This window comes from Pristis pectinata, chromosome 25, assembly GCF_009764475.1.
Source record: "Pristis pectinata isolate sPriPec2 chromosome 25, sPriPec2.1.pri, whole genome shotgun sequence".
NCBI classification, from domain to species: Eukaryota; Metazoa; Chordata; class Chondrichthyes; order Rhinopristiformes; family Pristidae; genus Pristis; species Pristis pectinata.
Window position 1 is genome coordinate 1,215,209 of NC_067429.1, and position 21,086 is coordinate 1,236,294.

The following is a 21,086-nucleotide window of genomic DNA, read 5'->3' on the forward strand; positions in this document are numbered from 1 at the left end:
CTTACGCCTCCTGCCCCCTCCTGCCTCCTCACTCCTGCCCCCTTCACTTCCCCTTTGCCGGAGACTTCTGTCTCCAAGATCAATTTATGAACCTTTGACTGTCAGTGGGGCTCAGATTTGAATGGTCCATCCCGTGGAACCCCGACATCAGCCAGGTGCTGGGTCTCCTCCTGATGTGACCATTCCAGTGGAAATCTCTGCTCCCAGTCAATCAAGGTCAGGACATTAGCCAACGAACATTCAGACCTGTGCATGAGTTAAGTGCCGGGTGGGACCAGCTTTGATCTGGATGTGGCCCTGGCCCCAGAGTGTGCGCCACTGGGCAGGTAATCAGGGTTCTGCTCTGAGAAAGATTTCTCTGGTAGGAAACTAACAAACAATTAAAACAGATTTTCAATACAGAAACAGGCCATTGGTCCCCGCTGGCCAATGCCTGCGATGTGTCTCGCACAAGGTACCTCTGATCTAACCCGAGCACCATTTCCCACACAGTTCAAGTCAAATATGGCATTGCAGTAACTTAAGGAATCAAATTTAGTTTAATCTCATTGACACTTCCAGCCACTACAAATTTAATCTGCTCAAGGGCTAATTTGGAGATGGCTATATTTGAATGTTGAGGTTTTTTTTGGGAATAATTGTCTGTGTTTTACTATTTAAAGTCATGATCTGCTTGTCCAGAGCTGTCTAGAAGACAGAGAGGTCAACGCTGCCAAACTTCCAGATGGATCCTACCTCAGGATTCCTGAAAAACTCATATTTTGCGTAGTGCTTCCTGAAGATGAACTTGCTTCCGTTGTTGACTGGCCAGGTTGCTTGGAGCTCTACCAACAACTCGTGGTCCTCCAAGTACCTTTCTGCGGCAGATACAGAGAGAAACGAGTTAGTGGAACTCGGGAAGAGGAAGCCAGTTGTGTCCTCCTGCTTCTTCCACCTGTCAGTGAAGAGAAGCTGAGCTGTGGCCTATCTCTCCCGATCCTGACCACGTCTCCAGTGAGCTCCACTACTCAATTTGATTCATTAAATCATTCTTTAATTTTCTAAACTTCAGGAATTTAACCCCAGTTTGCATAATATCTCACCATAATTTAACATAACTGCCCCCACACCATGATCAGGGCCCTGTGTCACAAAGGCCAACATTCAATTCATCTTTTTGATGATTTGTCTGCATTTTACTGATCTGCCTAACAGCCCCCAAGTCTCTTTGAACCTCCACAGCTTCTGGCTATTCACGAGTTAGAAAGTATTCACTAGTATTCACTAGTTAGAAAGTACTCTGTTCCATTTTAGATCAAAGAACCTTGGAGCTTGGAAGTTCAATCTGTGACTTTTTCATGAATCACCTCAACCACTGTGCATGCAGCTCCACCAGAGTGGCAGAGGGAAGGGGGATTGGGAGAAGGGGTGGGTGGGGTGTGGGGGTGCTGGTGGGGTGGTGCTGGTGGGGTATGGGGGTGCTGGTGGGGGGGTGCTGGTGGGGGAGGTGCTGATTGTGGGGAATGTGTTAGTGAGGAGGGATAGAATTGTAGGAAGAGGCAGGTGGGGGTAGGAATGGTGGTGGGATGTTTGGGGTGGGATGGGGTTTGGGGTGGGGGCTGGGGTTTGGGGTGGGGGGTGGGGTTTGGGGTGGGATGGGGGCTGGGGTTTGGGGTGGGGGATGGGGTTTGAGGTGGGGGGTGAAGTTTGGGGTGGTGGGATGGGTTTGGGGTGGGATGGGGGCTGAGATTTGGGGTGGGGGATGGGGTTTGGGGTGAGGTTGGATTTGGTGCTGGAGGAAATCAAAATCAGAACTGGGTTCATTATCACTGACATATGTCGTGAAATGTGTTGTTCTGCAGCAGCCGTACAGTGCAGGACATGAAGACATCAAAATTACTACAATTTACGAAAATAAATAGATAGTGCGAAAGAGGAATAACGAGCGAGTGTTCATGGGTTCATGGACCGTTCAGAAATCTGATGGTGGAAGGGAAGAAGCTGCTCCTGAATCGCTGAGTGGGGGTCTTCAGGCTCCTGTACCTCCTCCTGATGGTAGTAACGAGAAGAGGGTGTGTCCCGGGTGGTGGGAAAAGAGATGGGAGGAGCAGTGGGGAGATTAGCTCACACTTCATGAGGAAAGGGGTTGTGCCCCCAACCTCTGCTCTACCTGTTGGGAAGAACTCCTGTTTGTTTCATAAAGAAGTGCAAGGAGCTGGGGTGACGCTTCCCTGATACGATACCGAGGGAGAGGATCGGATCTTTACTTGAGTCCTTGTACTGCAGAGCAGTAGGTTGTCAGAGCCATGGACAATCGAGCCTGTGCCTGAGCCAACAGCCAGGTGAGAGACAGAGGGGCTGCTGTGGACACCCTCGCTCTCTGAGACACAGACTGACTGAATTGATTCACGGCTACTCACTGTCCACTGGGAAAAGTGGTGTTGGCTGCCGGATGTGACTGGCTGCATTCTAATGCAGCTCTGAGAGAGGAGGAAGGGACGCACCTTTCCCCAGAGTAACTGGTCGCCCTGTCACAGGAAGGATGTGGAGGTTGTGGAGAGGGTGCAGAAGAGGTTCACCAGGATGTTGCCTGGAATAGAGAGTATGAGCTTTAGGAGAGGTTGGACAAACTCTGGAGCGGTGGGGGCTGAGGGGATGATGAGGTGCACAGATAGAGTAGACAGTCAGAGTCATTTTCCCAGGGCAGAAATGTCAAATACTAGAGGGCATAGATTTAAGGTGCGAGGGGGAAAGTTTGAAGGAGATGTGTGGAGCAAGTTTTTACACAGAGAGTGGTGGGTGCCAGGGGAGAGGGTGGAGGCAGATACGATAGGGGTGTTAAAGAGGCTGTTGGATAGGAAATGAATATGCAGGGAATGGAGGGATGTGGACCACGTGCAGGCAGATGGGATCAGTTTAAATTGGCATCATGGTCAGCACAGACATGGTGGGCCGAAGGGCCTGTCCTGTGCTGTACTGCTCTGTGTTCTGTGTTCTGCTAACTCTGAGATTCGGGCTGAGGGGTTGGGATGAGATGTATTGGATGGGAAGGGGAAGGAATGGGAGACGATCAACGCTTCAGGGCAGGGGGAAGGGGTATGGTGGTGACGGGTGTGGATGGAGGGAGGGGGAGGGTTGTGAGGATGTGTGAGAATGATGAGGAGTGAGGGAGTGGAGGATGAGGGGTGGTGTGTGATGGTATAGGGGTAGGGAGATGGCCAGGGGTAAGGGTTGGGCAGGGGAGAGGGAGGTTGGAGGGGTCCCTGTGCAGTCACCCAGTGCTGTGTCAGGGTGGGCCTCCAGCAGAGCCCAGCTCTCCTCATCCACACAGCGATTCTTCTCCACCAGCAGGCAGCAGACATCTCGAGCTGTCACCGTCCCTGTCACTTCAAGTGACCTCCGCATTCCATCTTCACTGAAGATTGTAATAACCTGCAAAATACAGCGAGGGTGAGACTAGGGGAGCCGATAGCTGGTGTGGACTACCAGGGTTAGCTGGCATGGACCACCAGAGTTAGCTGGCGTGGACCACCAGGGTTAGCTGGTGTGGACCACCAGAGCTGGCTGGCGTGGACCACCAGAGCTGGCTGGCGTGGACCACCAGGGTTAGCTGGTGTGGACCACCAGGGTTAGTGGGTGTCGACCACCAAGGTCAGCCAGTGTGGACCACCGTTTAGCTGGTGTGGACCACAAGGGTCAGCCAGTGTGGACCACTAGGGTTAGCTGGTGTGGACTACCAAGGTAGCGGGTGTGGACCACCAAGGTTAGATGTTGTGGACCACTAGGGTTAGCGGGTGTGGACCACCAGGGTTAGCTGGTGTGGACTACCAAGGTAGCGGGTGTGGACCACCAGGGTTAGTGGGTGTGGACCACCAGGCTTAGATGGTGTGGACCACCAAGGTTAGCAGGTGTGGACCACCAGGGTTAGCTGGTGTGGACCACCAGGGTTAGCTGGGAGTCTGAGCCTGAGGTGAGAGCAGGGCAGTTGACACACAGTGAGCCCAGTCTGGTGCTTGCGCTGTGTTGAGGGCTAGGCTCTGTGTTGTCTGTAATCACTTCAGCACTGACTGATAATGCAAATTAATAGCCACACTCTCATCCAACCTGTTTCCTTGGCTGTCCCTGTTGATAGACTGCTGCAGGCAGCTTGCCAGGAGAGGGTGTGGGCTACAAACAGCTCCTTGTTAACTCTCAGGCACCAAGGTGTGTGACTGAAGAGCGTGAAAGCAGGAACAGAGCTTCACTCATTGCAGACTCTGCCGCTGCTGTGGACTGAACCTGACTGATTGATTTGCCTTGGTTCGTCGTGCACTCAGTGAGGGCAGGTAACATTGTAATTATTAAAAGAAAGCTCTGGTCCAGCCAAGATCAGAATCCAGAGCATCACTGTTACCGAGGCAACGAGACAGCCTGGCGTACCTTGGGCAGGTGCAAAGCATTATCCGTGGCAATGGTTATCAGATGCAGCCCATAATCATTTCTTTGTCACACCAGGACGTTCACTGACAGATGAGAATGACAATTGTACAAGGACCATATTGTGTGTCTGTGCCTGAAACTCGCTGTGGAACAGAAAGCAGATGCTTTCTGCTGCCACAGCTCAGGTTACAGCACAGGTCCTGGGGCGTCACTCAGCACCAAACCCTACCGGCAGATTAATTCATGACAACTGGTCTCAACCCTCAGCATTAGGTGAGGGCTCCTCCTCCTCACCAACCTCCCCTACACTTACCTATCCCCCATCCCCCTCCCCCTCACATTCCCCTCCCTCACATCCTCCTCTCCCACATCCTCACCTCCTCCCCCTCACCTCCTGCTCCCTCACATCCCCCTCCCCCTCACCTGCTCCCCTCACCTCCTCCTAACTCACCTCCTCCCCCCACCTCCCCTGATCTCCCCCTCCCTCACCTCCACCTCCCCCCTCCCTCACATCCTCCTCTCCCTCACCTCCCCTCCCTCACATGTCATCCCCCTCACTTCCTCCTCTCATCCCCCTCCCTCACATCTCCCTCCCCACCCCTCACACCCCCTCTCCCTCACCTCCTCCCTCACCTCCTTCTCCCTCCACTCCCCCTCACATCCCATCTCCCTCACTTCCCCCTCCCTCACAACCCATCGACTTCCCCCTCCCTCACAACCCATCGACATCCCCCTCCCCCTCAAGACCCTCACATCCCCCACCTCCCCCCTTCCTCATATCCCATCTCCCCCGTGGGTTTCTCCAGCTTCTCCTCATGCCCGCCAGCTGTTCTCCCTGATCCCAGCTCTCTGGGGGGAGGATTTTCCCCGAATTCCCCCACGGCCCCTGGTTCAGGTCACTCTCGGTCAGGGAAACACCTTCAGCACACCCAGCTGAGTGGGTGATTCACAAACGTGAAAACTCAAGCCAGAACCCCTCAGTGTCGCCACTCCTTGGATGGACAAACCTCACACCATTCAGCTCTCCCTGACAGCGACCCACTCCCACATCCGACATCTACTTCAGTGAGTCCACTCTTTCCTTTCTCCTTCATGGGATTGAGCAGTGGAGACCTTGGGCTCCAACCGAGGCTGGGCTTTGTCAGCACTGCCTCCCGACCTTGCTCTTCAGAAGCAAACTTCTTAATCTGGCCTGGTGCTTTCAATGATCTGTCCAGCAGGAGCCTACCCCTGCCCCTCGAGTGTCTCCTGACCCTACCCCTGCCCTTCGAGTGTCTCCTGACCCTATGCCCCTCTGCCCCTCAAGTGTCTCCTGACCCTACGCCCCTCTGCCCCTCGAGTGTCTCCTGACCATATGCCCCTCTGCCCCTCCAATCGATCTGTACCCCAACATTTTGCCACTCTTCTTGCTTTCAATGCGCTACATTGGCCGGACCAAACTCCCTTCCGCTGTGCCTTCTTAAAGGAAGTTCTGCATCAGTTCTCTGGGAGGAATACAATAGGCATCAATATTCTGTTAGTTCTTCTCACTTCTACAATGTCTGCCAAATAAATAATAAATAAGTACTGTTTAAACTAAGTGAAAGTATTGAAACTCTTGAAATAAACCTGGGCTGCAGCAGACTGCTGCTCTGTCTCTCAGGGACTCCCACAACTGGGTGTGGGGCAATATAATTACGTTCACAGCAATTCACTCACCCCAGCTCTAACAGCACCCCCATGACACAAGTAACCTAAGCCTGCAAAGGAACAGAATTACTGAGTTCAAAATTCACTAGTATTACTGAAACACCTCCAGCCAGTGTGTACACAGCAAACCTAACAAGTGGAGCTGGGAACAGCTCTGGGTTTGGCGTGGGAATGAAGCCGGACAGGTGGATTGGGGGGAGGTCATCTTTGTGGAAGTGATCGCAATTCATTTGTGCCTGACACGGTGGCGGTGAAGGCCACGGATAAACGAGGAGCAGAGGTTTAGACTGGGGGAAGGAAAAAGTTGCCAAACTGAGAAATGATCGAGCAAAAGTGGACTGGGTTCAGCTACCTGAAGGTAAATCAGAGTCATGGCTGTGGGAGAATGTTTGAGATGAAGATTCAGGATAAATGTGGTAAAAGGTGAGGCTGCCAAATCTATAATATCCCATCTGATGGGGTGCAGGGGCAGTGTGATAAGGCAGGAGAGGAAGCTGGACACCGAGAGCTTGCAGCAGAAACCCTACAGTACATAGGAAGGCAGGGATGAAAATTTAATTCCTTATGGGTTGTGGACCGGTGGCAAAGGCAGAAGTTATTGCCCCTCTTTAGCCTTCTCTGAACCCAGGAGGCCACTAACACTCAACCGATTGGTGGGTGTGGAATTGCATAAGGGTGAGGCTGGCTCCTTACCAAACCAAATGGAATTTTACAGGAATCCGGTGGTTCCATCCTTACTGTCACCCAGACTTCGTTTAAAATTCCAGACTCATTTAATTGCTTGAATTTAAATTCCCCAGATGCCAAATCAGGACTCACTCACACTGTAACTTAACATCCAGAACTCTAATTGTTAGCCCAGTAATGTACTCACTGGAGCCCTGCAGCCCAACTGAAGGGGAAATTCAGAAAGCAAAAAGGGGGCATGAAAATACATTGCAAGTAAAATCAAAGAAAATCCAAAGATGTTTCCTAATTACATAAATAGCAAGAGGACATTGAAGGAAACATCAGGACGAAACAGTGGGCCATGTGTGAAAGCAGAGGCCGGCGTAAGGTCCTTTGTGGCTGCCTTTGTGAGAGTGGGGATGGTGCTGATGTGGGATAAACTTTGCTACACAGGCAGTACCAAGGGTTTGAGCATCATTGAAATGAGGTAAATTGCTGAGCCCAGAGAGAAACAAAGAAAAATCGTAAAATAGTAATGGTCATGGGTCACTCAGCCTTTGAACATTCTCCACAATACGATCCGCCTGATCATCTATCCCAACACCACATTCCCACTCAACTTTGAAGCTTTCCCCCTCTCTCCGACGGGAGTTCTGTGAGATCCTCTCTGTGCTTTCCACTGCCCTGCCTCTACGACCACGTTTTTACCAAGACTCACCACGAGAACTCAACCTGCTGAGTTACTCCAGCAGATTGTTTGTTTTCCATATTCCCACTCTCTCCCGATACTCCTCGATGTCTTTATGTTTAGATATGTAATCCACATCAGGTGAAGAAAATTCTTCTCATCTCAGTTCTAAATGCCTTGCCCCTTATCCTGAGACTGTGACCCACAGTTCTTGACCTCCCAAGCCAGAGGAAACATCTCCCTGCTCCAGGCTGTCAAGCCCTGTTGGAATGTTGTACGTTTCAATGGGATCTCAGCTCATTCTTCCAAACCACAGTGGTTAATCCGATTCCTTCCTGCATGACAGTCCCACCATCCCACTGGTGCACACTCCTTACACCCCCTCTCTGGTATGACCAAAACTGCACACAACACTCCAGGCGTGATCTCACCAAAGCTCTACATAATTATACGACATCCTGTACTTAAAACTACTTGCCATGAAGCCCAGCGTATCACTTATAACTTCCTTCTGCACCTGTATGTTTGTCTTTGTGACTGTACAAAGGCACTCAGATTTCTTAGTACATCCACATGTCCCAATCTATCACCATTTAAATAATACCCTGCATTTCCCTGCAGAAGTGGATAATTTCACATTTATTCACGATTTACTGCATCTGTATTTGCCCACTCACTCGTGTCAGCTAAATTCTCTTAAAGCCTCTTTGAAGCTTTGAATCATGGAATTGTACAGCATGGAAACAGGCCATTCAGCCCATCTTAACTAGGCTGACCCTTTCGCATTATCCATCGCCCAGCACTGAGCCATAACCCTCTATGCCTGGGCGATCCACGTGTTCACATGCCTCAGTGACCCAGTTGCAACCATTCTCTCAGGCAGTGCATTCCAGAGATGCATTTTTGCACCATCCCCACAAATCACAATCCCATCCTGTCGTGTGGCACCGGCAAACTCAGGAATATTAAATTTAATTCCCTCACCCAAATCACTGTTGATAAGATGAATAGCTGGAAACCAAGCACCGACACTTGTGTCATCCTGCTGCTAGCACCTGTCAATGAATTTCCAGTCTCGGCCTATGGATTATCCCCAATGCCACGTACGTTAAGTTTACACACTAGCCTCTAATGTCAGACTTCTTCAAATGCCTTCTGAAACTACAAACACACCACATCCACAGGTCGTCCTTCATCGATTCTATCAGTTACATCCTCAGATAAGACTTCCACTTTGTTTAATGCCATTGATATTTTCTAAGTGTCCTCTTATCACATCCTTTCTGAAAGGCTTTTACACTTTCCCTACTCCTGACATTAGGCTAACCAGACTGTACAGTCACAGAGTTGTACAGTACAGAAACAGGCTCTTCGGCCCATTGTGTTCATGCCAGCCTTTGCACCCATCTACACCAATCCCATTACCCGCATTCGGTCCAAATACTCTGCCTTGGTGATTCAAGAGCTCATCCAGATGCTTCGTAAATGAGCCTCTGCCTCCACCACTCCTACTGTAGTGCCTTTCCAGATTCGCCCTCAATTCCCCTCTACACCACCTCCCTCTCACCTTAAACCTGAACCCTCTTGTCTTACCCCCACCATGGGAAAAACATTCTGACTACCAACCCTATCGACCTCCCTCATAACTTTGAAGCACGTGGCATTGGGGATAATGAAGGGGGAAAATTGATTGACAAGCAGGTGTTAGCAGCGGGACATCACGAGAATCAGTGCTTGGGCTTCGGCTGTTCATGTTATCAGCGGTGATTTGGGTTCACCCCCCACCCATCTCCGCTCCAGGGAAAACAGACCCAGATGTCTTTCGCTGTTTTCTTTCTCCCTACTTTTTAAGTAGTGATGTTACACTTGCCACCCTCTGATGTGCAGGAACCATTCCGCAACCTCCGGGAGCCTGGATGACGACCTGCATACCTACTGGTTCCATGGAGAAGGATTCTGGAATGCTGCTGATCAGACCCTGCGGATTTGTCTGCATTCAGTCCCATTGTTCATTAATTTCCTGTAGCTCCGCCTTTTAATTGGTTCTTTGGCATTTCTGGCAAATTATTTACGTTTTCTTCCAGGAAGTTAGAACCAAAGTATTTGTTTAATTTCTCTGTCATGTCTGTGCTCTCCATTACAAATTCTCCCATTTCTGACTGTAAGGGACTGCTATTGCCTTCACTGGCTTTGCTTTATATACTTGCAGAGGCTTTTACAGTCTCTTTTATGCTCCTTCCAAGTTTACCCTCATTCTCTATTTGTGTTCTCTTAATCTACCACTCGGTCTTTTTTTTTGCTTGTTTCTACGACTTTAGGTGAAAGGGAGGAACTGTGGTCACTGAGATCGTCATGTTCCAACCTTTGTGGTTCCGGAGGACTGGAGGACTGTACTGTTGTTTGGAAGAGGAAGAAGGAATAAACCAGGTATTTACTGGGCAGCTGTATGCTGGAAGTCTCGAGTGAATTAATGGACAGGATCAGCTGTTCTTGGCAGAGGGGTCAACCAGCGGGGGCAGAGAGTGAGGGCAGTATTGGAGGGGATGAGGCCAGAGGGAGGTAGGATGTGCAATGTCTGAAAGCACAACAGAAGGAGAACATCTCCTCACACTTAGACTGTAGCTGGATTTGTGTGAAGAGCCGTGACCTACAGGGCTGGAGACTCAGTGCTGGCAAGTAGGACGAGACTGGGTGGGTTTCTCAACTGGCATGGACCTGATGGGCTGAATGGCCTTCTTCAGTGGTTTAGGCTTTCCACGTTTCTTTTCTAAGGACTCAGTTGGCTGTGACTGTGCATGACTTGGGCTGGTGTTGGCTTTCTGAGTGCCGTGTCCTGCTACCTCCCTGGTCAGGCAGGAAGCGTAACGCTGAGCTGAAAGTGCACCGTGCCGTGCCTCTCCCCACCTCTCACGACTGAGTCAGCTTCAGTGAGACTGACTGAAGTAGGAAAGGCCTGTCACTTTAAGGCACTTGGCCCATTGGTGAGTTGTTTAGATTGGGTTCCCTTAACTCAGCACTGTCTATTTATAGTGGCCATAAATCATGACGCATGACTGGCGTCTAGACATTATATTTATTGTCACTAGGCAACACTGAACAAGCTGTAAATATAACTTGGGGGCTGACCTTTGAAGTATAAAACAGGCAGGTACCGAGACAAGAGTTCACCTGCCAGAGCAAAGAAACATGGGTGACAGGACAGCAGAGGCGAGGTTGTGCACCTCTCCCTGTCACTGCAGTCATTGCGTGGGAGGGGAGAGGGCAGAATGAGCTGCCCCAGTATTGTCCCCACTGTGGACAACATCACACACTGGGCTCACACCGTCCACCCGTGGAGCTGTACCCAAGGACACTGGGTCAGGGCCTGGGCTCGGTTTGTGAACAGATTGGCGGGTGGTCTTCCCTTCCCGTCACCCTTCCTTCTCCAGTCCCCTTCCAATTGCACGCTGGTCTCCAGTCGTCCCCCTGCCACCCCAATGATGTCCCACTCTATCTTCCAGCTGCACAGCAACCCTTCACTCACCCAACATCCCCCCCCCCCCCAACAAATCTCACCTCCTTAACACTTTGCCCCTTGTCCATGATCCTTGCCCTCCTGCCCTAATGATACCCCAGGCTATACATCAAATGTGGGATCAGTCCCCCAGCCACCTTCCAAAATCTGACCTAAACAACTTGCTTTACTGTGCATCTGACATCGAGACAGACCTGGTCAAACAGGAAGGTTTTTAGGGTAAGGAGGAGAGGTTCAGGAAAGGAATTCAACAGCCTGAGTGATGTGTGGGCAGAGGCTTGTTGGACAGCCTGTGGTGAGGACAGATATCGGAGCCTTATTCACACCCATGGCATGAAAATGATCATCTTCACACTTCAGCGGAGGAGAATGTACAGGGACACATGCAGGAACTTGGAATGTGTGAGCAGATGTTTGGAACGATCCTGCTCTGACGATCACGGTAATTATAGCACATGTTCCACAACTAAAGAAGTCTCTTATTCATTCATTTTTTTGCAGTCTGGACATCAGAGACAAGGCCACTGCCCATCCCTCTGCCCCTAGGAAGGTGGTGGTGTGCCACCTTGTCCACCTGCCGCAGTGCTGCTGAAGGTGCCCCACAGGGTGGCTGTGGAAGGAGTTCACATTTCTGCTCTGCTCCTGTACCCTCATGTGGCGGGTCCGGTGGAGTTTCTGGTTTGCGGTGACCCCCAGGATGCTGATCGTGGTGACTCAGCGAGGGTATTATTTCCATATTTCTTCACAGCTTGGAAGGAGCTGTTCAGCTGTGGGGAGTGTCAGTTGCATTGCATTAGCCACACCGAGGGAGCGCTGTAGGGCTTGAGCTCCCCTCTGGATGCTGTTCAACTGACAATGTTCAACCTGCAAATACCCACTAACAGCAGAATCCTTGCAACTGCCTGACTCACTTGAGTATGTAACACTGCACTACGCTGTTAAACTGGATTCACAGGGACAATTTCTGTCTTTGAACCTCCCTCAAACACTCGAGTGAACTGTCAGCACTGATCTTCCATCCCGTATCACCCTTCTGACAATTCAACAGTAACTGCAACCTGCATCTCCCCACCCCCTTCCCCACAACTCCCCCCCCCACCATGCTTCTTCCCTTTCCTAGCCTCCTTTTTGTTTCTCTATCTCCTTATCTTTGCCCCATCCCCCGGTGGATCTGCTCTCCCCTCCTCCCCCGCATCTGCCTATCACTATCTCTTACCTGCATCTACCTATCACCACCCTGTGCCCACCCCACCTCCCCTCTTTTGTCCACCTATCACTGCTCTGCTTTTCCCTCTTATACATTGGGCTTCCCCTTTTCCTATCTTCAGTCCTGAAGAAGAGTCCTGACCCGAAACGTTGACAGCCTGCTTTTCTCCACGGATGCTGCCTGGCCTGCTGAGTTCCTCCAGCATCATCGTGTTTATCGTCTAGATTCCAGAATCTGCAGTCCTTTGTTTCTCAACAGTACTGCATTTTGGCTGCTCTGCTGCAGTCCTGCCTCTCTGACAGTGCAGCACTCCCTGAGTGCTGGTGCGGGGGTCCTTCAGTACTATATCTTTCAAGAATGCATGGCTTCCTCCGCGCTGCCCCTCAACAGCGTGACACTCCCTCAGTGCTGCTCCACTGATGTGGGAGATCTGCCTGAGACCTGCTCCTTGACATTGTAGTGCTCTGTCAACAGTAAAACACTTCCTCCGAACCAACCCTCCATCTCTCAGAACTGCCCCTCAAACAGTGCAGCCCTGTGTCAGCACCGCTCCCTGATGGTGCAGTGGTCTCTGGGGTGGGGACTGCTGCTGCTGGATCAGCTGTGCTACTCATTATCTCTGAATAATATTGGCTCACTTCCTTCCATCCAGTCCATCTACACCGTGCGTTGCTTCAGGAAGGCTGACAGTGTTGTCAGGGACACCTGTCACCCCGGCCGTTCCTTTTCTCTCTTCTACCTTCTGGGAGAAGATACAGGAGCTTGAAAGCCTGGACATCCAGACTCAGGAACAGCTTCTTCCCCACTGCTGTCAGACTCCTGAACCAGTCCCCTTCCCGGTGGGGCTGCTCAGATCCTTCATTCTACCCCTCCCGTTAATGTCACTTTAGCCTTTCTGTTTGCACTCCCTCAGACTGCACGACTGTTCTTTGCACCATTCCCGTTTTTCTGTGCTTGTCGCTGTGTTTACTGCTGTATTTGTTATCACCACGTACACTGTGAGCTTCACGTGAGCAAGGAATTTCATCGCACCCTGGTGTATGTGACAATAAATGAATGTGAGTCTGATTCTGGTTAAAGTCACTGGAAATGTAAGTTGTGGAGTTCGAACGTTGTCACCAATCTACCTGTGGGAGAGACACGTGTCCAGAACACCATCGATAGCACTCTCCCATCTGCACAGCCTGCACTGAGCAGAAGGTTACTGAACCCATCTTAAATGGGACAGATTCAGGACAGGTCTGGCGGCTCTGACACAGGCATCCATGAGGCAGAGCAGACCAGTAGCAGCAGGAATGTTCACCCCCACAATCAGTAAACTCGTGGCCTGGTGTAGCCCTCTCTCCAAAACCTCCAACAAACCAGGGGAATAGCCTTGGTTCAGTGATGGGGGTAGAGGGCTGGGGGGTTGGCGGGGGGGGGGGGGGGGGGGGGGGTCCACCTTGGTGTTCTCAAAAATGATGAAACTGCAAAACAGCAGAAAAAGCAGGCAACAGACAAAACTCAATCCCATGGCCAACGGATTGCACAGAGCTCTGTGGTCCTGCCTCAGTTTGTCATGACTGATGGTTCCAGTTAAACAGGTAATGGAAGGAAGCCCCATCCTCATTACAGGTGGGGCCCAGCCAGTGGGTACTAAAATCAAGGTAGACAAGTGCCATACAAGTGCTGGGAAAACGACCACCTCCAACAAGAGAGAATGTAACCACATATCCTTGACAATTATTGGCATGAATTGGCATTGGCACTGAGCTCCCCCCCCTCCCCCCCCGCTGTCCAGAGCCCTCAGTGTTTCAGTAGCAAGTGCCGGCAGGAGAGGATTGTGGATGTGGCTTCTCTTCCAGCTTCACTACTCACGTGCGTGCCTCTGCTGGCCGGCGGTTTGGAACTGTTGCTGAAGCTCGGGGAGCTGGGCTGGCTACACAGTTCTGGGAAGGGGTTGGGGATGGTTGGGAGTGATGACGTCTGCAGTTCTTCCTCCTTTGGTTGCCTATGAACAATTAAAACTTCATCAGAAATTCTGTGAATGTTCTTCAGCACATAACAAACACAACAAGGTGATGTGGAGTTTAAACAAGTCATTAACTCCTTTATATGAGAACACATGGAGATGACTGAGGTACCTAAGGTGGAGAGTCTTGTCAATGAAATGGAACTCCAGAGAGTGAGCTTAAAGGAAGATCTGCTCCCCAACTCAGTGAAACTTTCCCACCCCCAGTTTCATTGGACTTCCCACAGTAATATCACATACAAAGGCTTCCCTGTTTCCTGACCCCTACATAAAGGGCTTGTGTCAGACACAGGAGGAAGAGACACGCTTTACCTGAGACACGCAATCAGCACAGGTCTGCTGAATGAGCTGGAACACCTTCTCCCTTCCCCTCCTCTTCCCACCAGGCTCACTCAGCTATTTCAAAGCTCCCTCGTGCAGCTTTGCAGAACAGAGGAAGTAGGAGTGTGCTGGTCGCTCCAGGGTCTTCCCCAACATTTAGTAATACTTCAGCATCACTCTCCTGCATTAACCACTCATCCCTTGATTTCGATAACATATACAAATCTTTTGAGCTCTGCCTTGAGTGTACTCAGTGATTGAGCCTCCACAGCTCTCTCGAATACAGACTTCCAATGATTCTTCCAATGGGTGAAGAGATTTCTTTTCATCTCTGTCCTGAATGGTTATTCTGAGACTGTGACCCCTGGTCACAGCCAGAGGACCCAACCAGGGGAACAATGTATCTGTACCCCTCGGTCTCTCCAGGGCCCTGCCATTTACTGTGTAAATCCTGTCCTGGTTTAAATTACCAAGCTGCAACACTTCACACTTGTCTGAGTTAAATTCCATCCGCCGTTCCTTGGCCCATTTCCCCAGCTGATCGAGAACCTGTTGTAACCTCAGACAGCCTTCTTCACCGTGCACTGAACCTCCAATTCTGGTGTCATCCACAAGCCCACTAACCCTGGCAACTACATTCTCACCCAAATCAGTAACTTGGATCCTCTACCCAACTCCAGCTGCCCTTCCCCTCCTTCACCTTTCCCCTCCCTCCATGCACCTCCCCTCCCCCTCCTCCCCCCCTCCCCCTTCCCTCTCCCCTCCTCCCTCCGCCTCCCCTTCCCTCTCTCCTCCCCTCCACCCTCCCCTCCCCTCTCCCCTCTCCCCTCCCCTCCACCCCCCTTCCCCTTCCCTCTCCCCTCTCCCCTCCCTTCCCCCCTCCCCCTTCCCCCCTCCCCTCCCCTTCCCTCTCCCCACCCTCCCCTCTACCCTCCCCTCCCCTCTCCCCTACCCTCCACCCCCCTCCCCCTTCCCTCTCCCCTCCACCCCCCTTCCCCTTCCCTCTCCCCTCTCCCCTCCCTTCCCCCCCTCCCCCTCCCCCCTCCCCTCCCCTTCCCTCTCCCCACCCTCCCCTCTACCCTCCCCTCCCCTCTCCCCTCTCCCCTACCCCCTCCCCTCCACCCTCCCCTCTCCACCCCTCCACCCTTCCCTCTCCCCTCCCCTCCCCTTCCCCCTCCCCTCCAGTTCCCTACACCTGTCATCTCCTTACCCCTCTCTACCTCACCTCTCCCCTCTCATCCCTCCTGCAACATGACCCACTCCAGGCTAACGCTGATCTCCAGCTGTAGGCAAGCTCAGCCTCCCATTGGCTGACCTGCATGGTTTTAAATGATGCCTGACTGTTGCAGCTGTAGATTGTCAGACCGCCCGGCGATTTGACCGATTTTTTTCTTTAACACATTTTACCTTTTAACTTGTATGTGAACCGGCTGTGACCTCTGACCCAGCAATGCCGACTGAGGGTCAGGCTGGCTGGATGTCATGTGACCATTGGGCAGCATTGATACCACATCCTTGTGGTACAGGTTGTCCAGCCTGGTGCTCACATTCTGCTCCAATGTCACAAGGTCCATGTCAGCATCTGATGGAAACAGTGACAGATAACCAGTTATTTCACTAAAATATACAGGGCACTCTCTGAATCACTTCCCCCGTCAGATGTCGGACCCAGAGCTCTGCCCACGGTAGGCTCAGCCCTGGGGAGCTGGTCTTTAAAGAGAGTGTTTCACGGATGTCTCTGTAAAGTAGTTCTTGAGTATTCATTCTACGTGTCCATGCTCAGGTCTCTACATTACCTGTGCCTACACACCACCTTTCCCTCCACACCAACCCTCCCTTTCCGATTAGTTTGGTAGACTCTCCATCCTTGTCTTCATTTTCCGATGCTGTGTTCCTGTGGGTGATGAGTGTGGTTGCCTGAGGACTGCAGACACTGTCCGTCAACCAGCCCCAACCCGAGGGAACACTCATCCAGTGGGCCGGACACAAGGTGTATGCTCACCCTTCGCTGTGAGGTGGGAAAGTGGCTGTTACTGGACAAGAGGTCCCTGAGAAGCAGGAGAACCCCAGGGACCAGATGCATGTTCCGTCACCATGGAGGCTGGAGAATGGGAATCCAATGAAATAAAAACTAAAATTAGAAAACTGATTGGTGATCGTGAAATGACAGGGCTGTCATTAAACGTCACCCACTCACTAATGTGCTTTAAGGAAAGAAATCTGTCCTGTTTGGCCTGTTCGTGACTCTGGGCCCGGAATGTGGCCCAGAAAGCAACTCAGGGACAATTAGAGATGTGCATTAAATTCACGTCAGTCTTGCCCACTCCCTCTGTAAGAATGAAATGAGTCAGCACACAATCTGCTGGAGGAACTCAACGGGTCGAGCAGCGTCTGTGGGGGGAAAGGGATTGTCGACGTTTTGGATTGAAACCCTGCTTCAGGACTGTTGTTTGTTCTGCTGCCTCTTGTGTCTCATTGAGATGAGTCAGAATTAACTCTGCGTTGTCCTTAGGGATGAGGAACAGTGTGTACTGGGACATTACACAGGAAATGCTGGAGGAACTCAACAGGTCAGGCAGCATCTATGGATGGAAATAAACAGGACCCTTCATGAGTCCTGACGAAGGGTCTCGGGCCAAAATGTCGACTGTTTATTTCCCTCCATGGATGCTGCCTGACCTGCTGAGTTCCTCCAGCACTTTTTGTGTATTGCTCCAGATTCCAGCATCTGCAGAATTTCCTGTGAGTGCGCACTGGGAGCTGTCTGCTGACTGAGCAAGTGGAGGCTTTCCCTTTAGTCCAAGACTGTAGCTGGCTGCAGCCTCCCACCCTGACTCATGTACATTGGGTGATCCTTTAGCACGCTTTAGAGGTCTAACTTGTGCCACTGGAAAGCCGTGTGGCTCAGTACCCAACACTGAACGATCGGCCCTTGTTTGGATGTGGTAAAGCAGAGGTGGGGAAGGAGAAGGATGACATGTAGGTCAGAGGTAGAGGGGCTCTGACCTATCGCTCCTTAAAGAGCTTGCCAATACTCCATCCCACTTCTTCCCCAGAGCTCTGCAGAGCTTTCCTTATCAAGAACTAATCCAACTCTTGTTAAATCTGAGAGGAGAGAGGTTTATGAAGTTATGAGAGGCAAGGATAGGGGAGATATCCAGAGCCTGTTCCCCGTGGAAGGGGTGTCTGAAACTGGAGGGCAGAGGTTTAAGGTGAGAGGGAGGAGGTTTAAAGGGGACCTGAGGGGTAAATGTTTCACACACGGAGTAGTTGGTATCCCGACTGAGCTGCCGGAGAGGTGTGGAGGCAGGAACAGGAACAACACTTAAGAGGCATCGACAGGGAACAGAGGGATGTGGGATTGATGCAGGCAGGTGGGGTTAGTGTAGATGGATATGGTGGTTGGCACAGACACAATGGGCTGAAGGGCCTGCTTCTGTGCTGTACACCTCCACAATGATGACTCTAAAACAGGACACTGTCCCGATAACAGTGCATGTTGGCCCACATTCCAATCTGCCCAATTATCCTGTGTTTTACTGACTAAATCAGGCATCAGATAACTGCAAACAAAGAGCTTTTTATCTGAAAGCCCCGGTGAATGTGCTTCTGTTGTTAAACAAATGAATATAAATATCCATATATTATTCGGAGTCACAGAGTCACAGAGTCATACAGCATGGAAACAGGCCCTTTTGCCCAACTGGTCCAAGCCCACCAAGATGTCTCATCCAAGCCAGTCCCATTTGCCAGTGTTTGGCCCATAACCTTCTAAACCTTTCCGAGTGATGTATCTGTCCAAGTGACTTTTAAAAGTTGTTATTGTACCTGCCTCACCCGCTTCCTCTGGCAGCTCGTTCCATGTAGAACCCACCTTCTGTGTGAAAAAGTTGCCCCTCAAGTTCCTTTTAAATCTCTCCCCTCTCACCTTTTCTATAACTTAGAGTCATTAGAGTCACAGAGCAATACAGCACGGATACAGGCCCTTCGGTCCAACCAGTCCATGCCAACCATGGTGCCCACCCAGCTAGTCCCAATTTCCTGTGTTCGGCCCATATCCCTCCAAGTCCCGCCCCTCCATGTACCTATCCAAGTGCTTCTTAAATGATACCATTGTACCTGCCTCACCCACTTCCTCTGGCAGCTCGTTCCACACACTCCCCACCCTCTGCGCGAAAAAGTTGCTCCTTTTTAAACCTTTCCCTTCTCACCCTAAACCTATGCCCCTAGTTTTGGGCTCCCCTACCCTGGGAAAAAGACTGTTACTGTCCACCTTATCCATGCCTCTCATAATTTTAAACACTTCTATGAGGTTGCCCCTCATTCTCCTACGTTCCAAGGAATAAAGTCCCAGCCTGGCCAACCTCTCCCTATAACTCAGGCCCTCGAGTCCTGGCAACATCCTCGGAAATCTCCTCTGCACTTGTTCCGGTTTAACCGTGTCTTTCCTATAACTTCTGTAACTGTAACTCATTTCTCTAATTATGTATTGGATACTTCATGTCTGTATAAAATACTGAAGCAGATATTTGTTTTGGCAGTGACTCCTTCGACTGTCAGTGAGAGAAAGAATCAAGGCAGATAACTTTAGAATAAAGAACTCCCAATGACAGTGATTCCAAATGGTAAAGGTGAGGGAGCAGCAAATGATCCTTTTGAAGTTCTGAAAGAGGAAGGTTGAAGGTGTTTGGGAGGAGTGTGGACCCTATGCAGGTGGCTGAAAGCTAACAAAACATTCAAGGGTAGACTGTGAGGTGGGGAGGGGATCTTCTAGACCCAACCATTGTCCCTGAGAAGGAATTACAAGCTCTGACTCTGAAGCAGCCTCAGAAAATCGAGGAGGGAAGAGGAGGTTGAGTGAGGAGGATGAGGGAAGAGAGGAGAAAGGAGAGGAGGAGGAGGGACCCATGTTGCTGGTAGTATAGAACATCATTGTTATTTATACAAGGCCTCTAATGTAGTAAAGTGTACAGAGGCACTGAATAGGAACATTACCAAACCATTAATTGGCCAAGTCTGACACTGAGCCACTGTGTGTGAGAGAGATATTTCAGCACATTAACACAGATTTGATCAAAGAGGGGGCGTTTATGGAGCACCTTGCAGAGGGTTGGAGGACGGATGTGGGCTCACTCCACCCATTCCTCAGCCTCCGCACATTGTGAGCGAGTGGCTAGTCCGCAAGTTGTGGACCAATTTTCCACAGAAAATATTTGAAAATTAGCTTTTTAAATGCAATTTTTTAAAGCATAATGTGCGTAGACACTTTATTCCACCAGCACAGAGACACTATGTGATTCCCCCACCATTCTGTAAACAATCAGCAATTTGTCAGCTTGCTCAATAATCAATGAACACCTGATGCCCACTGAACTTCAGAGATTCTGGTCCCGGCTCCTTGGTGAAGAATCAGATAGACCTTCATTACCTGTCTGTAAACACCTGGAGTTCAAACACAAAGAAAGACGCTGGCAGTCAGCAGGGGTATATGTGTTTAAATCTGCAGGCTGTCAGAAAGGCATGTGTGCACTTCTTAATGTTCTGGAGTGACCCCGTGTGTGTGTGTGTGTGTGTGTGTGTGTGTGTGAGAGAGAGGGCCCGGTGTGTGTGACCGAGAGTGTGTGTGTGTGTGTTTGTGTTTGTGTGAGATTGTGTGTGTGCGTGTGTGTGTGTGTGTGTCATGTGTGTATGTGTGTGTGTGTGTCATGTGTGTGTGTGTGCGTGTGTGTGTGTGTGTTTATGTGAGTGAGTCCACAATTACAAGAGGTCCCAGTGGCTCTCCTATCCCTCACTTTGCAGGTGAACTGTTGGTCAGATCTCGGTGAGAAGGCCAGAGCATCATTGGCAGCTGCCCCTCCACCCTAGAAAACCCCGTTAGCATTCTATGAGGACTTTGGAGAGTTCAGACCATCCTGATGGAGGTGACACGCCATCACTGCCAGACTTGGAGCAAAGCCTCCTTCGGTACTGGGAGCTCCACACCAGCTTGGTTAGACAATGTGGTCAGACAGCAGAACTGTCGTGGCCATTGTATTGGTTAAGATGCACTGCTATGGTCTGACATTGAACTTGGAGCTGCCACACTATAGGACCTTTCCTAGGAGTTGGCACGTTGGACGGTCAGATAGGCTGTCGTGGACATAGTTGATTTGAGGATTTGCTTCCATCTCTGCTGCCATTGAAGGATCAGGAAGGGTTGAAGATGCTACAGAAATATTGGAAGCTCGAATGTACCAGGCAGCTTGGCGCCATGGACACACCTCACTCACTCTTCAAGTGCTCTTAAGAACACGCCTCTGAGAGAGCCTGAAGGAGTTGGAGGTTTGCCACACTGGGTGTGTGCAGAATGGACAGATACGTGTGTCATGTTTTGAGCAGACATCAGAGCCGCAAATCACTGATAGAGGACAGAACCTGGCGTAAAATTGAAAATAAGTGTCATCCCTCTGGACAGGTGTTGATGAAACAAAGTGAGAGAGAGCTGGCGATGGCCGCTCCCCGTCCAACGCACGGTTCTGTAGAGTGGGGCAGCAACAGAAAGACCCACGAGGTAGAGCGTTAATGGCCGCTGCACCCTCATGTTGTAACA

The 21,086-nt window shown here is 50.7% G+C and overlaps 1 protein-coding gene across 8 annotated transcripts in view; it reads right to left on the reverse strand.

The window, feature by feature from the left end:
- LOC127583041 (growth factor receptor-bound protein 10-like) overlaps positions 1–21,086 on the reverse strand; it is a 112,395-nt gene that overhangs the window by 27,262 nt on the left and 64,047 nt on the right. For all 8 annotated transcript variants that reach the window (XR_007958197.1, XM_052038755.1, XM_052038750.1 and 5 more), the window contains 4 exons: positions 15,905–16,079; positions 14,023–14,155; positions 3,255–3,411; positions 736–857 (listed from right to left, as the gene is read on the reverse strand). Coding sequence is in view for 7 of the 8 variants with exons in the window: in XM_052038755.1 (XP_051894715.1) it covers positions 736–857; positions 3,255–3,411; positions 14,023–14,155; positions 15,905–16,079 (587 nt within the window). In the remaining variant the exon portion in view is untranslated. The remainder of the gene's footprint in view (positions 1–735; positions 858–3,254; positions 3,412–14,022; positions 14,156–15,904; positions 16,080–21,086) is intronic.